Below are 17,255 nucleotides of genomic sequence, written 5' to 3' on the forward strand. Positions count from 1 at the left end.
GGAAAGCTTTGTCTACGTAAGCCTATTCTTTGTTTGTTTGGTACTTGCTTGCACATCATGAATTAGTAACAGCTTGAGTGTTGTAGTTACTGAATAAATTTGTGTTATTGTAGCTGTGGCTTCAGGCTAGATAGTCCAGCTCACAGCATCTGGACATGCTCTTGACTTCTTCTGCAGTTTGCTGTTTTCCTCTATCCCCTTCAAAACTCCCAATGTGTTTCCATGAGTTTAAAAAGCAGTTTGGGCTGCAACGTGAGAGCCTCTTTGAGGGGAAAAACAAACCTGAAAAAATACTTGCAATTTCAGTACAGAAGGCTTCTGCCAGTTCCCTGAATAGCTTTCTGAAAATCTAATATTTTTAAAGGAGCAGCCAGAGGGTTCTGATGTGGCAGCTGCTGGGAGGAAATCTCTCTCATGCCTTTCTTAAAAGCTGATGTCCCCCTCAGCAGGTATTTGGCAAGGAAAGATGGGGTTGGGGCTGAATTCTGCTGCCCACTCTGCCTCTGAACAGCTGATCAGAGAAAGCATAGGTGGCTTTTTTCAGTCATTAGGGAGTCTAAGCAATGGCTCTTGCTGAATACCACCCATGAGTATTGGCTTCTGCATGGAATGAAAGCCTGCTTCCTCACCTGTATGGCCCCTGACTAGATCCATGACATCTAGAAACTGTCTCCTTTGTCATATATCCTGTGTCCTGATATGTGGTGAGAGTTTAAATTGGGGTGTCAAACGTGCAGCCCAGGGGCCAAATCAGGCCGCCAGAGTGTTCCTCTGAGGCCTGCGAGCAAGTCTACTTTCTTCTCCCTCTTTTGCCTCCTCCTGTGTCACAGCTTGCTTTGCCATGCTTGCTCAATTTCACAGAAGCTACAGAGCAAAGCCTCTGTTTTCTCCATTGGCTGAGGCTCCTCTCTTAGGGAGGAGGGAGAGCTTGGCCTACAGTTACTGAGCCAAGCCTCTTTTCCTTCTATTGGTTGTGGCTCTGCCTCCTCCTCATCCCCTGGGGAGGCAGGGAAAGAGCCAGAGCTTCCTTTGCCTGGTTTCCTCAATCAAATAGGAGAGATACAAAATCTTTGTGTTTGTCTGTGTCCTTTATAAAGTTTATATCTCAGCTACCAGGCATTACATTTTATGACACACATGGCCTGGCCCAACAGGGTCTCGTTTCTGTCAGATCCGGCCCCCATAACAAATGAGTTCAATACCTCTGGTTTAAATGTTTCACATTTATAATATTGTTGCTTCTTTTTCCCACTGGTCATGGGAGCTCAGTCCTACAAAATGTTATGTACCAAAGGCCCTGATCCACATATCCTTACTTGCAGCAATGGGCTGCCCTCCTGTGAAGGCTGACATGCATAAAAAACCTCACCAAACAGCAACATCTGTTTTGACAGTGCTTGATTGTTTGTGAGGGGCTGGAAGAGACCCCAAACATGTGATGCATACAGAAGGTCTGAGCTGGCTCTGAATTTTGTAGGTGCAGTTCTGAGCTGAGGATACACTATATACCCTTCACATAGGCAAGCCCTAACACAGCAAAGGGGTCTGCATGCAGTTTACTGTATCTGAGCACACCTCACGTCTTCTACTCTGTCTTGGTTGAAGTAGTGGTCTGATCCACAGTTCAAATCAAAACATAGTGTCACCAAAAATAGTTGTTACTTATTTAATTATAATTGCATTTGTAAAATATGAATGCATCACCTTTACAATGGTTTTTTTTGCATGTTTACATTAATATCCATGTTTTTTAACAGAAGATCAGCTGATCTTTAATGGACTCTGTGCACAAGTGTTAGAACAAAACTATACAGTATGTTCAAGATAGAAAAATACTTGGAAACTCCATACAGCGTGCTACTTTGAATGCACCATTTTGTTCTACTAGCCCTTGATGGGAAAGCATGTTCTGTTCGGCTTTTGTATTTTAAGGCAGCATTATGTCATCTGGTGCTTTAATGGGTAGCAACATAGCAAGGTACTAATTGCGTAAGCAAGAGAAATAAAAGCTCCATAAATCTGGCTCTAGCTGTAAGTGGACTAGACTCTGTGGGGAGTCAGTGACTTTATACATTGTGTGAAAAATTGTATGTGTGTGTTTTGTTCCACAAGTTCTGCCTGTGAAATTCTGTGTGTCTTGTCTTATAAAGCATTATGTAATATAGATTTGCAGGGGGATTCTACAGAACCTCAGCAAAGAGCTTTCTCCAATTAGAAACCAGTGATTAATGATGGTATTAAAATGCATTCACCTTCAAGCAACTTTGCTTTTGTTTCACTTCCATTCGTGACATGACTGAATTGCTGAGTCTTTGTCTTCATATTTCCAACATATTCCATTTGTCTGTGCTGTACTGATGCAAAGGTATATGCAGTGGGCAGCATGTCCATGTTTCTTACAACCCTACAGCTTGTAGAAGGTAAAATTATTATAAAAAAAAGAGAACCAATTCTGGATATTTATTAAAATTCTCTCCTGCTTTTCTTCCATCCAGGCACTGATCAACCCCAGAGCTGATTAGCTTCAGCAAAAATTGCTGTAATCTGCCCTCTAGCCACATCCTGGACTATCCATCAATTCACTTGGGCATTTGGCTCACCAATGACCTCATGACTGAGATTGACATTTGGGTAGCTACACATTCTTTGAAAGGTTTTGGATGGCAGAGGTGAGGTTGACAGCTTATGGGGAAGTGTCAGTAGGCCTTGCTTGAGAAAGGGTTGGGAGGGTGCTGCAGCTCACTGCTGCAGTTTCTTTCCATTTTGTGTTGGTAAAGATGTTCCTGGGCCCAAAGGCTGCCCTATGTATGCTATTGTGAGATCACAGAGGCTCAGGATAAAGATAGCAGGCTCTCAGGTGCTGTCAACAGCTTTTGGAGCGAACACTGTGACTGTAAAAGATGATTTGGAAGTCATGTTTTCAAATCCATGTTGAAACCAGAGATAACATGAGCTTGAGCATAAAATCGTATGACGTTTCCCCCACTCCTATATGGCTCACTTTGGCAATGCAAGGGAAAACAGCCAAGAAATTCCTGGTTCATGCACAGCATCCCACCACGTCCATCTTTCTGGCAGCCTCTCTTCTTGGAAAACTTGGTCTGGAATAGGAACATTTTAACTATCAATTATTGTGATGTTGCAGTGTGCGTGGGGAAACTGCAGTATTGGCTACTGCTGTAAAAATAGCATGAAAGAAGAGAGGAGGAGAAGAGTTGGATTTATACCCCACCCTTCATGAAGTCTCAGACCGGCTTATAATCCCCTTCCTTTCCTCACAACAGACACCCTTTGAGGTAGGTAGGGCTCAGACAGTTCTTAAGAGAGCTGTGGCTGACCCAAGGTCACCCAGCTAGCTTCATGTGGAGAAGTGGGGAATCCAACCCTGTTCTCCACTGCTGTTTACTACACCAAACTGGTGGAGAGTGTTATGACCTTACAAATCAAAAGGTGGGAGAATGTTATGCCTTACAGGAGAGAAGCAGGGACATTACTTGGCCTAAAAGGACAAAATTCCATATGAACATATGAAGCTGCCTTATACTGAATCAGACCTTTGGTCCATCAAAGTCAGTACTGTCTTCTCAGACTGACAGTGGCTCTCTAGGGTCTCAAGCTGAGGTTTTTCACACCTATTTGCCTGGACCCTTTTTTGGAGATGCCAGGGATTGAAGCTGGGACCTTCTGCTTTCCAAGCAGATGCTCTACCACTGAGCCACCGTCCAGTGTCCCTTGGCCAGTCAGGAGGTACTTGCGGTGAACAAATAATGAAATTTTTTTCACATGTTTGGCTTGAAGGTGACCCCAGCGAGAGTCTTTGTCATGGGATCTACAGCAGCCTATCCTTCACATAGCCAAAGTTTTTGTGCATACAGCATACACCAGCTGGCTCTGCAGTGGCATAAAGGGGTGAGGTGACTGTAGCACACATTTAGCGTGTGCAGAGGTGTCTTCCTGTCCAGATCAATGAAAGAAAAACCTAACCTTAAGATGCCTGTAGCAATAACCTCACTTTCAGCCTATGTGGGGAAATTATTCAAATGCAGAAGCCTGCAGTTATTTATTTATTTTTAAATCTAAGTTCAGACTTCAGAGCACAGCTTTCAGAAAGCATTGCTTTCTGAAATATCCTCTGCCCTTGGCCAGCAGATGTCCCTGTAGGAGCTCAGCCATTGGTCTCTTTCATCATCTATACATTTGCCTGCTCTAAACTCGGGGCTATAAAAGCTTCATTAGAAAAGAGCAGATTATGATAGCATGTTCTGGCAGTGTGCCATCCCTCAGATCTCATCCAAAGATAAGACTGGCTTTAAAAGTGTACAATTTGCTAGGCTTTATACCAGCACTTTCTCCCTAGCCGAGAGCATTTTAATGACTTAATAATTATTTCCATATGGGGGTTAGTATAGCATTAGCTAAGTTCGGCACAATGACTGTTCCATGAAGAGTTTAAGACTCGTTGCAAGTTGCAATCAATCTACAAGAATCTTGGGGCACTGCAGTGTTGCAAGCTAGCAAGGACACCTGGAGGTAAGAGAGAAATTTATCCTCTAATCACTCATTGGAGCAGCAATATCCCAGAACGACTGGGTGAATTTAAGAGGCCGCTTAACTCAGAACTACCTCTACGTCTTGGGTGATTTGACAGGAGAAATACTTAAGCCTTACATAGCTGTTATTCAATATTCTTGCAGAATATTAATTTGTGTTTAAAAAAAGGAAGGCATGTGAGTTAAAAGGCTACACTGTACTGATGTACTGAAGAGTGCAGATGCAGGAAAGCACAATGAATGGATTACTGTATTGCCCTTGATCCATGCCCTTTGCTGTGGTACAGAGCAGATTACATGGTAGGGCAGCAGATTTCACCACTAATTGTTGTCATGGAAAATGTTTATTAGAGTTCAAAGCCAGATTACACAGGAAGTTCTGGGTGCTACAGGATTAAGGCCCAGTTTTCATAAACAGCAGATAAGGAGCTGAACCCTGTCTAGAATATGCCAACATCAGTTTGCAGGTGGGGGGGTTCAGATGACTGAATATTCTTCCACTAACAAATTCCTAACAGCTAGAAAACTGGTCCATCAGGGAGATGATCAGGGCACCCTTTCACCCTGCCATTTAGTTTTAGAAATGCAATTTTGTAAAAAAAATTTATAGGGAAGGAATTATATAAGCCTGCTTCTTGTCAATAATACTTATCTCATCTGGGATAATGAGGACACTTTTTGACACCTCAAAAGTGTCACAGATACTATACTTTTTTGGGGGGGGGGGGGAAGAGGCCATGTCCACACACTCACATGGCTGGCTGCCTGAAAACCCCATATGAACCGTTTTTTTTTTTTTTTCCATTCTGAACTATATGTTTTCCATTCCCATTCCGATCTATATGTTAAAAAAAGTTTCCAGTTCCATACAGAATGTGTATCACAGCACAGACTGTAAGTCCATAATCAGCAAGGTCAGCAAGGCGTTCTGCCACCAACAATTGAGAAGTTGGCCAGATGTGATCTCCTTGTCAAGTAGAAGGGATTGCTGGGGTAACTGCTTGGTTGGCACTGGAGGCTTAATACCCCCTTTTATCAATAGCTGATACTTATCCACATCCTGCATTTCACTATCACCTGTGGTACAGCACAATATTTATGCCCTCTCTAGCCTATTAGTGATCATGATTTACAGTGGTGAAAACCTAGCTACACATAAAACAGCTGGATTATGGATTCAGTCACTGCCATTCTTTGGCAAGAGCAATACACAGATCCAAAGAAAGGGCTATGCAGATACATGCCAGAGGCTGGCTTTAGTTTTCAGTTACCCTTGTCAAATGTCAAGCTACACATGATGGTGGCAGAGCCAAAATATAATACACCCCAAACAAGGGGTAAGAGCATCCAGTTTTAACAGCAACAGGGATTCCCCAGGGTAGAGGATTCAACAGTCCTCATGCCTGCTGGTCGCCTCTTGCCAGTCTCTTTGAAAAGCATCCCTTACTCCATCAAAGTCATTCCCAGTATTAGTTGAGGAGAAAAGGCACCTGGAAGAAATATTTTGTGGGGAGAGAATCTGTGGGTGGATGTTGAGTCAGGATTCTGCACTCCTTGTCCACAGGGTCCTTTTGCTGTTAAAATGGACTTCCCATCTCCCCTCCCTTTTCTCCATTTCCTGTCTAATTTGGCCCTTGGTTCTATGGGGCAAAATAAATGGGCTGTAATTTGGAACACAGTGAAGAGGAAGGCTCAGTATATCTCACATCCCAGACATGGAGGCAAATGTCCTTGATGCCAGAGTACAATTTATTTATTTATTTTTGTAGATTTATAGCCCGCCCTTTCCTGTAATGGGCTCAACCTTTTACTTTCTCCCATGCAAGTGAAGGGGTGCCTCCCCCTAGTAGGAGAAATATTGAGCCTTCACATTTTTGACACTTCCCCAAGTACAAGCTATCTGAAAATCTAAAAGATGTTGAGATGATTCAAATGTGTCTTTGGCAGTCGTGTAGTCTGTAGGCTCTGGAGGAGCAGTCAAAACGCAGGCAGGCAGGATTTCAGAATTCTAGCTTCCTTCTTACAACAGGACATCCTGCTCTGAATGGTCAGATTTCACCTCTGTGTAATTGGTATTTTCCATCTAACATAATAAAGCAACAAGTTAAGCAGGATTGCTGTGGGACACCGGCCATATCCTAATACAAAAATGAATGTAATCTTTGTGCTTCCCATTTTCCAACAAGCACGCCAACAGGACTGGTACTAGGCTTTCTGGCACCCTAGGCAAATCACCCACTAGCACTCATTAAAAATATAGGAAAATTGAAACTTAAAACTTTTCACATTTTTAATTTACTGATTTTAATTTTAATTTTTCAAAAAAATGTGATGTTATAAAAAAAATTGTAAGAATTAGTGCTTGCCGGCCATGCCAGGAAGGAGGGTGGCAGAATAGGATGAGGTGGGAGGCCAAGTCACACATCGGGGAGAGGGGGGTGGCTTGTCTTTGTTGAGGGCAGCTTGGTGATGGAAAAGGACAAGGTGACAGTGGTCAGGAGCCAGAGTCATGCGTTGGGGAGGGGGCACCAAGTGGCGCCCCCTAGGCCAGGTGGTGCCCTAGGTGCCTACTTCCACGCACTGGCCCTGCATGCCAATTTGCAATGTGGAGTTGGCTGCATCCCCCCCTCCCCCGGCTGCAGAGGGTATCCTGCATCTGATGAAATTTTTGCCAGCTTTCTAAATGTTAATGGCAGAGTGAGACAAAGTGGAATAGTGAAAAGAGAGATGGATTGCTTATCAAGAGATATTTGAGGGAAACAAGTTTGAGGAGGAAGAATTTTTCTGTCTATCAGGTCTGATAACCTTGGGTTCGGATGTGATGCATTTTTTGGGGAGTGCTCGCTGTGTTGTAGGCAGGACAAGAGGAGTAAATTGCAACCATCAACCATTTGGTTGTGGAATAATCCTTCATTCTGGGTATACTTTGCATGATCAGTTTGTTGCACTTGTGGATTTCATCAGTTTTCAGCATGACATTGTGAACTTACTTAACAATCACCACCACCACCTACCAGGTATAATCCATTTACCTGATGAAACCTCCTTGCTGAGGGTCTCACACAGTTGAATGCTGCTTTTTATAAAAGCTGTCCCTGGATTGCATCTCCACAAAGAATTACCTTCATATCAGAAATCTGGCATCAAAGAAAACAGCGCTGAGTAGCTGTTATCTTCTCCCTGGAATGCTACTTTTCTATTGGTGGGGAATCCCTTGCATTGGAAGCATTAAATTATATGAGCTTCCACCAGCTGATTCAAGTGGCAAGTCCAGACTGAAGTTTACATGCTGGAATCCTACGTATCCCCCCCTCTTTGGGCTTTAAGAAGCTGGGGAGACAGGAATTGCTAAAGGAGGGAAATGGTAATGGCAGAAGAGTTAACCCTTGCTTCCCCACACCACATCCATACCAGGCCTTCCCACAAGAAGCCTTTTGAAGCTCCATTAACTTCTGGTTATCTGACCATGGATCACCAGTGTCATGTGTAGCTTAGCCCTGAAAATCAGGCTGTAACTGAGGCACCATTGCCAAATATATCCCTGATCCCACTGAAAGCAACTCCTAGCTTGACTACTTCCACAGTGTATCAGCAAAAAAGAGGGAAAAAAAACAAATTCAATTTAAAAAAAATAAAAAAGAATAGAACAGAGTTTTTGTTAGATGAATGTCGACCCACTTTTTTCAAGTATGTAAGATCAAAATCTCAAAAATAAAAACCGTACCATAAAGCAATGCTCTATGCTCTATAGTGTGCATAGAAGTTCAGAGGCATCTCTTAGGTTCTAGAGGGGTATGACTTTCTGGAATAGCATCTTCAAATTAAGAGATCTGCCAATCTCTTTCTGGTCATACAGCAGATGCTGCTTGAGAATACACAAGAACAAAAAGGCGGTGGGAAGAGAATAAAACAACATGATTGTCAGCAAAATAACAACCGGTCTGCCCAAAACTTCCAAAGTGGAATGCCTCTAGGAACAAAAACCCAGTCAAAATTGTATATCAACCAAATCAAATATGCAACTGCATTTAGCAACCTGGTTAATGCACCATCAAAAAAAGCGATTTGGTTATATTTCAGTTGAAAATTGCCTTCTGCCACTGGCTAAGAACTCTTATTTGCAGATGTCTTGGGAAACTTTTATGGAACAGCCTTCCCTGTAACTGACCAGCCTTGATGAACTGTCTGGATTCATTGGGCACTAGCAGTGGTACTACAGAGCAGTCCAGGCTGTCGGTGAAAGCAAGGGAAGCCGCCCTGTCAGAGCTGACTACCTCATTAGCCAAAGAAATTGAGAGTTTTCTCCCTGGGGTTTGTAAACTTTCAATCACAAGTGAAGTGAAAGAAAGTTCAACCTGGAGAAATGCATTCAATCCAAACAGAATTTCACTGTGTGTATTAACATTCAACAGTATGTGATAGTTAAGTATCCAGTTATATCAGTAAAGGGCTAAACAGAAGACCAGCACCAAGCCAGTTGCATGAGCAAAGAAATACAATGCTAGGCTCTTATGGTGATACCAGCAAATCTCCATGCCCAGACTTTGTCCAAGCAAATTCTCTTGACCAGATGTAACCTAAGCAAACTTTAAGTAATATGGTCACATCCCAGATGTGCAGTATACTTCCCCCTTATGTGCCTTTCAGAAGATGGATTTGCTTATATTCAGTGATATTCATACAAAAATAAATCCTCAAGTTGGGTTCTTTTCAGTGCAGCTGCCAGAAGGAAGTTTTCCATTTATTCTTTACAGGGTCCATAACTCAGACTCTCAAGGAGGTGGAGGTAGTTTCAGATCCAACAGACCATAGGCAAAAATGTTCCAGAAGATGGCAAAGAGAACAAATACCATATACATGGATACAAAGATCCACCATAAGGACTGGTCTTGGAGTCTTTGCTCATAGTTCCTTAAGATGACCACACCTAAGGTGATTCCGACTGCTACTCCACCAAGGTGGGCGACAAAACTTGGGTGTGGACATGGAGGATAGGCGGATGGGTAGAACCTCAGCCACACAGCTCTTCCAAATTCGAAGCTCACTGGAGAGGAGAGGAAACAATACATCAGATTAGCCCATTCCAAGTAGTCTCTGCATTATAGGGGGATTATTCAGACATCAGTGTTCCAGACTAGCGTTGCGTACCTCACAGGGCTGCTGCCAAATAGCACCCTTATGTTGTGATCTCCTCTTTCAAAATATGTATTTGAACTAACATCAAGTTGTGGCACCATCATGTTGCATGTTACTCTTTGATACAGATCAGAGCAGGTAAATGTACAAGGTGATGTACAATAGTGCAAAGTAATTGGAACTTTACATTAGGGAAGGGGGAAAATGGAAAATGTACACAGGAGATGCCATTTCTTAGAGGCAGTCTTATACCCTGAATGAGTCAATTTTGTCCTGATAAAATAATGTGTATGTTAAGTGTGCTTCTCTTCAGACTGGATCAGGAATACACAAGACCTTTTTTGTAGAAAAAGCCTAGCAGGAATTCATTTGCATATTAGGCCACACACCCTGACATCACCATTGTTTAGCATAGGACATTTCTGCAGAAAACTCATTTGCATATTAGGCCACACACCCTGATGCCAAGACGCCGGAACTGCGTTCCTGCTCAAAAAAAGCTCTGGGAATACAAATGATGGAACCCAGGCTCTGCTTTCCTAGAGTTTTGCCACTACAAACTCCAGCCATCAAGGCTCTTATTTAAAGAAAGGATGGGACCAAAAATAACCTTGGAGTTAGCAGGTGCACTAATGAGAAAGAGGGAAACAAAGTGGGATTTCATCTGTGCCAAATGTATGAGGATACTTACTACAGATCAAGGCAAGAGCCATGCGCAACAGCTTGAATTGGCACTTCATTCCAGACCAGTTCTGGGGAATAGAGGAAAAAAAAGCCTAATTAAACTTTTCACATGCTGAGAATCTGGACACAGGTCTGAATATCAAGGAGTTTCTCTCTCTCTCTCTCTCTCTCTCTCTCTGACACTCACTCACACACACTCAAACACAGCAAACTGAGTAGCTTTGCTCCACCTTTTGTTGCCTTTGCCATTCTTTTGATTTACCATGCTTAATGGCAGAGAGAAATAAAATTAAGGATTAGCTTTCTTGACTCAATCAATTCCTTCTGCTTCTTTATTCAGCAGCACTGCATGCCAGAAGATGGGGATGTGAAACACAGAGACATACAAACAGAAGGAGGATGGGAGTCCCAGCTTAATCTCCCTTACACTACATAAGACTGCACAATAACTAAGTGTGCATGCACATGAAAGCTTACGTTCTGAATAAAACTAAGTTGGTCTTAAAGGTGAAATTGACTCCTATTTTGTTAAAAAAAATAAGATTGTTCCCTTTGATACCTGGCTTCAGTCTTACTGATGGCTGCTACAGTTAAGTGGCTGGGTGAAAAGCAGGCACTGGAAGAAGAGGGGAAGTTGGGCTGGGATCCTCATACTCCCCATCAACATTTTACAGAGAAAGGCACACACCAAAAAGTCCTTCCTTGCACTACTACCAGTTGCTGAAGCCACCAGTCCACCAGTTGTGTGCTGTGTTCACTTTGCAATAGTCTGTTTGAAGTGACTTAAATGCTTCTCTTGTTCGGTTAAAGACATACTAAGAAAATGAAATTGTCCTTCAGCAGGTTATTAATACTTCACAGCAGTCTATGAAAGGCGGGCTTTGTGCAGCAGAGTGCTTGAGTGATCTTGGGTACATATATACATAGATAACAGAGACAAGGGGCAACTATTCTTTCCCCCTCCCTGGCCTTCAGAGATTCTGCTTCTAGAGACTCAAGGGAAGGAGCTGAAACCCCCCAAAACAGCAACTGTAACAACTTGCACTAACCACATTTCAAACAAGCATTGGCTTAACCTCCTCCAAAGTCAGAAGAGGCACAGAACAGGGGAAATGGATTACCAAGGTCAGGTACCACATCATCAGGATTGTCCTTGGTGAAAAGAAGATGGAATGTATGTTATTCTGTTTCATAGAACTGGCACAAGAATAAGACTACATGTTTGAAACTCAGCATGTGTGTGTAGGGGGGGACCCCTTGGGAGGATTCAGAGCAAGGAAACAGTAGGTAAGAGTTAAGCACAGGGGTGGCCAAACTTGCTTAATGTAAGAGCCACAGAATAAACATCAGAAGTTTGAGAGCTGCAAGATGAGGGAGGGAGGGAGGGAGGGAGGGAGGGAGGGAAGGAAGGAAGGAAGGAAGGAAGGAAGGAAGGAAGGAAGGAAGGAAGGAAGGAAGGAAGGAAGGGAGGGAGGGAGGGAGGGAGGGAGAGAGAGAGAGAGAGAAAGAGAGAGAGAGAGAGAAAGAAAGAAAGAAAGAAAGAAAGAAAGAAAGAAAGAAAGAAAGAAAGAAAGAAAGAAAGAAAGAAAGAAAGAAAATGGGGAGGGAGAGAGAGGTAGAAAGACAGCAACTTTAAATGAATTCTCCAAGCCACTAGTTGGCTTGGTTTGGAGAAGTGATGTAAGGAACAAATGCCTTCTCGAAGCAGTGGGGGGGGCCTTCAAGAGCCACACAAGATGTGTGAAAGAGCCACAGTTTGGCCACCCCTGATTAAGCATATACACCTCTTCTCCAGCAACATTTCTAGCAAAAAAAGGAAAAGGAAAAAGCCACTGGGTTACCACCACCACTATAACAGTGTGATGTACAGTGCTGGACAAGGATCTGGGAGACTTAGGTTTGAATCTCCACTCTCCCATAGAAGCTTGCTGGGTGATCTTGGGCCAGTCAGCCCTACCTACCTAGCAGGCTTGTTGTGAGGATAAAATGAAGGGGAAGAGAATTTATCTATCTATCTATCTATCTATCTATCTATCTATCTATCTATCTATCTATCTATCTATCTATCTATCTATCTATCTATCTATCTGAGATTTATATCCCGATGATGATACAAGCCACTGTGGATCCACATTGGGGAGAAAAGCAGCATATAAATGTTCAACTGTCCATGACTTACTAATTACCCAGAGCAAAGTTGCAGGCTTTGTGAAGAATCAGGTACACTGTCTTACATGAAAGACAAGCTGCCTATATATCCCTAAGTATTATGTTCAAAGGCGAAGCTAGACAAGGAAGACAAGGCAGAAGTTGTCTGATTATATATTGAAAAACAATTGTGGAGTGGGTAGGGGATTTGACTGAAGGAGTGTCAGGAGTCCTTAACTCCTCCCTCTATCAGTGCTCTGAACAAACCCATAGCTCCACATAGCTACCACAAGGTCACAAGACAGGCTCCTGCATGCTGTTTAGAGTGACCCCAAATATCAGTTCATGATGGAGTTCTGTGCAATGCCTGTGATGTATGAAAGGAGTGAATCACATAAACAATCACAGGGCTGTGTTTGTGCCACCATGGGCAGTTGCCACATGATTTGGTCAAAGCATGCAGTTAACAACTTTCAAATGTTAGAGCTGCCACAACCTCAGTTTCCACTATGCATGGAGAGAGAGAGCACATCTGTCTTTCCCCCCCCCCTCCCAAATCCAGCTCAGTGATTTGGCCCTTTCCTCTATTCAATACTTCTTCAGTCTCAGCTTTCTTCCTTTCGCCTTAGTGCTTCCTCCTGCAACACTGCTATACTAAACCACTTCTATGGAGCCAAGAGTAATTGGGTATTGAAAGATATGCTCTTCACCTGAGCAAAAGCCTCTGCCCAGTAAATCAAGATTGTTCGTTATTCTGCTACTGTGGAGGTCACTAAGAACATCAGAACAGCTTGGCTGGATCCAATCAAGCCACCTTCTAGTCTAGGACACTGTTTCTCAAAGCGACCAGTGAGAAAAACATACAAGCAGGCCATGAAGACAGCTCTCCAGCCCAGAATGTCTACAGCTGTCAGTACTTACAGATATTCTATATATGGGCATTCCATATGCCTAGTTACCATAAAGAATGTATCCTCCATGAGCTAGTTAACTATCTCTATGCATAAAGCAGTAATTTTCTCCAGGGAAACTGATCTCTTTGGCTTGGAGATCAGTTGTAATTCTGGAAGAACCCCAGGGTAACCTGATGTTGTTTTCTTTCTAATCATTCTCCCTGCTTGAAAGAAAAGGGAGAGCCTGCAGTGTGTACTTTGGTTTCCCAAGCAGGAAACTGGAAAGACTTTATGTCATTAAGTGTAGAAGCTGCAGAGGATCAATAAATAAGCATCGATATCCTTCTAGCAAAAAGCTTGTTGCAACTTCTGCAGCAAGTAAAGTTTAGAGGACAAAACACAGATCTCAAGGAAGAAAGACTGGGAAGGATAAAATCCATCCAAACTTGAACAATTCAGTAAATATGCCTCTAATATCCAGCCATCTTCAGTGAACCAATATGCAGTTCCTGGACACTCACAAACTTAGCCTGAGTGAACAAAGAAGTCTTGGTTTGGTGCTGGAAACTAGAAAGGCCAGGTGCCAGGCAAGCAGCTGTGATGAGAGAACTGAGCACACGGATAATCTAAATTGTGTCCCCTCAGACACAAAGTTCTTTGTTCTCTTATCTATATGCCTATCAGCACACAATTAAATCACATATTCAATATTTGCACACTAAGTTAATAAGCAAGGGTTCATAGAATGCATTTCTTGTCCACAGGAACAGTCTTAAGCCTGTCTTGGGCATGTTATTATATAGACAAACTTAAACCATGTACCTGGCTAGCGACAGCTCTGATGATCGTTCCATGGTTCCCCTACCCCAAATTGTCTTGATCATGAAAACTGTACAATTCTAACTAACAAACAGACTCCATCCCATGAGACTAAATCAAATCACACAAATATTAGTGCATGTGGAGGTGAACTAATTGCTCAACGGTAACATATACATTAATACACCACAGGTCCTTGCATCATTTCTCTTTTTTCTCCCCTTCTGTACTGAATATTGTAATTGGTTTTTATCGTGATGCTATTGTGATTTTATTATTTATTTTTTATTATTTCCTGGGTCCAACATACTTGTGGGACCGTCTCCTTCCATATACGCCTGGGAGGTCGTTACGTTCGGCCTCCCAACATCTGTTGGCCGTCCCTGGCCCAAGAGATGCCCACCTTGCCTCGACTAGGGCCAAGGCTTTTTCAGTCCTGGCCCCAACCTGGTGGAATCAGCTCCCTGCAGAGATCCGGGCCCTTCCTGGCTTATTAGCCTCCCATAGGGCCTGTAAACAGTTGTTCCACCAGGCTTTTAGTTGAGGTTGCGGGCAGCTATTCTTGATCTGGTTGGCCTCCCCTGCCAGCACTGTCACCTGTGCTATAAAACAGAATAATATCTGCCATCTCTGTGGGATATCATGATGTGAGATGGCCAGGCTAGGCAATATGTGATTATGGTTTATTTTCTGAGTGTTGTTGTCTGTTTATAAAATATTTTTATTGTATTTTATTGTTTTATCATATGTTGTACTCTGCCCTGAGCTCTACGGGGAATGGGTGGAATAGAAATATACTAAAATAAAAATAAAATTATAATGTACTCTACTCTGAGCACCTATGGGGGAATGGGCAGAATAGAAATATACTAAAATAAAAATAAAATTATTATGTACTCTGCTCTGAGCCCCTATGGGGGAATGGGTGGAATAATAATAATAATAATAATAATAATAATAATAATAATAATAATAATAATAATAATAATAATAATAATAATAATAATAATAATAATAATAATAATAATAATAATAATAGGAAGTTTCTGACTGGTGCTCACCCCTCATCCCAGTACCATAACCCTAATCCTTATTGGGAGTTCGTGTGGCTGGTTTTTTGCTGTTAAATTCTGCACAAGGGGATCCAAACTGTCAGACGTTGGAGCTTCAAAGGAAATGCACCATCATTTGTTGCAAAGTAGTAGCGTTTATTTGATATCTCAAAGTTCTGGACAGGCAGTCATTGGAACTGATAGCAGGTATTGATACATACATGGGTTTTAAGGCCTCACATCAAAGCATTCATAAACAATCCTACATTCTCACACTCTAGTGTCAGAAGTAACACTTTCCCCGCCCCTTATCGCTTGCAGTTCGCTTTCTCACTGAGGAGCCCTGCTGGCTGTCCTTGGGACTTGCTATCTTCAAAGGCCTATTGCTTTGTTAGTGTTATGCAGAGGAGTTCACAGCATGAGTTAGTAACATTTCTGAGACCGTTTGAAATGCAAGGTCTTCTGTTTCATAGTTAGTATTAGGAATTCAAAATGGGGTTAGTTATGTCAAGAGACAAGTCACTAAATGCATTCAGTACAAGAGCACATTGATGTTCTCCAATGTCTGACACAGAGTCTCAGAATCACAGATAGACCAGCTGATAGTGACAGCGGAATCAGTATCTGACACTTCAGAAGGAAAGAAATTATACGGCAACTGCTCTCTTCCCAAACCGACTGCCATTAATTGTATAATAAAAATACATGGCTTGAAATAACCAAATGTCTAAAAAAAAGAAGCTCAAGCATACATTTCTGTAGTTTCAGCCATTACAGTTTTCATGCCTTTGCAATCTGCTTTGGTACTTAACAGAGTTTGGCTTATTAATTATGATGAAAAGCAGCACCCAAATTCACCACATTTTAATTTCAGTTGAAATGGCAGTAGTAATCTAGGATTTAACCATTAGTGCCAACCATTTAACTTGTAAATATCTATGACAAAAACATATTTTCCTTTCCATCATGATTTATTCTCAGACCTTTTCCCCAGTGGAAAATATATACAACCTCTATTCTTTCCCCTTCTCTGCTTCTACAGACAAGATGCATCAAGCAGTCTTCAAAGAACACTGCAGCCAGTGCCTTTGATAAAATGGCACATCTATCCTAAGCCAGTTGAGACTCTGCTCTGCTTTGTAATAATGGGATTCCAAAAACATTCTTCTACATTACATATAGGTTTAATACACACACACACACTCACACTCACATGCATAAAAATCTAAAATACAAGTCAGTAGGACAGACATTGAAATGCTAAAGGAGCAATAGGTACTGAGTATAGCATAACAGAAAGGCAGCAGCTACATTCCAGGTTAGTGACCTCAATATGTTTAAAGAACATGCTCTGAGACTTGAAAAATCCATTGCTTTTTCCCTCTCCAACAGAAATCCCTGCTTGTCCTCTGTGTGCCCTTGTTATTAGGTGATGCCAAGAAGTAGGATCTGATCTTAAGATAAGCCTGTTGCCTCCCCAACAGTTCAATGGATCCTGAGAAACCAACAAAGAATTTTTTCAACATCGATTAGACCTCAAAAGCATACTTTTGTTAAAGTTTCCAATCTTCATTTAGTGTGTGTGTGTGTGGGGGGGGATACTGTGCCACCTCAAAGACTAATACATTTATTATAGCAGAAGCATTCATGGGCTTGAGCCCACCTTATCAGATGCAGTGAAGAGAATTCTCTGCATCTGATAAACTGGACTTGAGTAAAAAAAAAAAGCTTAGGCAGTGATAAACATGTTAAGTCTTCAAGGAGCTATGATACTTCTTTTTGGTTTTGCTGCAACTGTCCAATACTTATAAACCACTGGAAACTGTTTATTTAGGTTTCGGCTCTCTTTTCCATAAAACATTACAAACATGTCACAGCTGTAAAGCCTACTTTTTTTTAAAGGCCAGTCTTGATACAAATATACATACAAATGCAAAAGGATAAAGTATGAGATACCAATAGAACATGAGACA

General features: G+C 42.1%; 1 protein-coding gene across 1 annotated transcript in view; it reads right to left on the bottom strand.

Moving 5' to 3' along the window:
• Positions 1-8,931: 8,931 nt before the first annotated feature.
• The window catches only part of RHBDL3 (rhomboid like 3), a 190,657-nt gene continuing 182,333 nt past the window's right edge, over positions 8,932-17,255 (bottom strand). The window contains exons 9-10 of the mRNA XM_060253195.1: positions 10,378-10,438; positions 8,932-9,594 (exon numbers count right to left, since the gene is read on the bottom strand). Of these exons, the coding sequence (XP_060109178.1) occupies positions 9,323-9,594; positions 10,378-10,438 (333 nt within the window). The 3' untranslated portion in view covers positions 8,932-9,322. The remainder of the gene's footprint in view (positions 9,595-10,377; positions 10,439-17,255) is intronic.

Source organism: Heteronotia binoei, chromosome 13 (genome assembly GCF_032191835.1).
Source record: "Heteronotia binoei isolate CCM8104 ecotype False Entrance Well chromosome 13, APGP_CSIRO_Hbin_v1, whole genome shotgun sequence".
Lineage (NCBI taxonomy): Eukaryota > Metazoa > Chordata > Lepidosauria > Squamata > Gekkonidae > Heteronotia > Heteronotia binoei.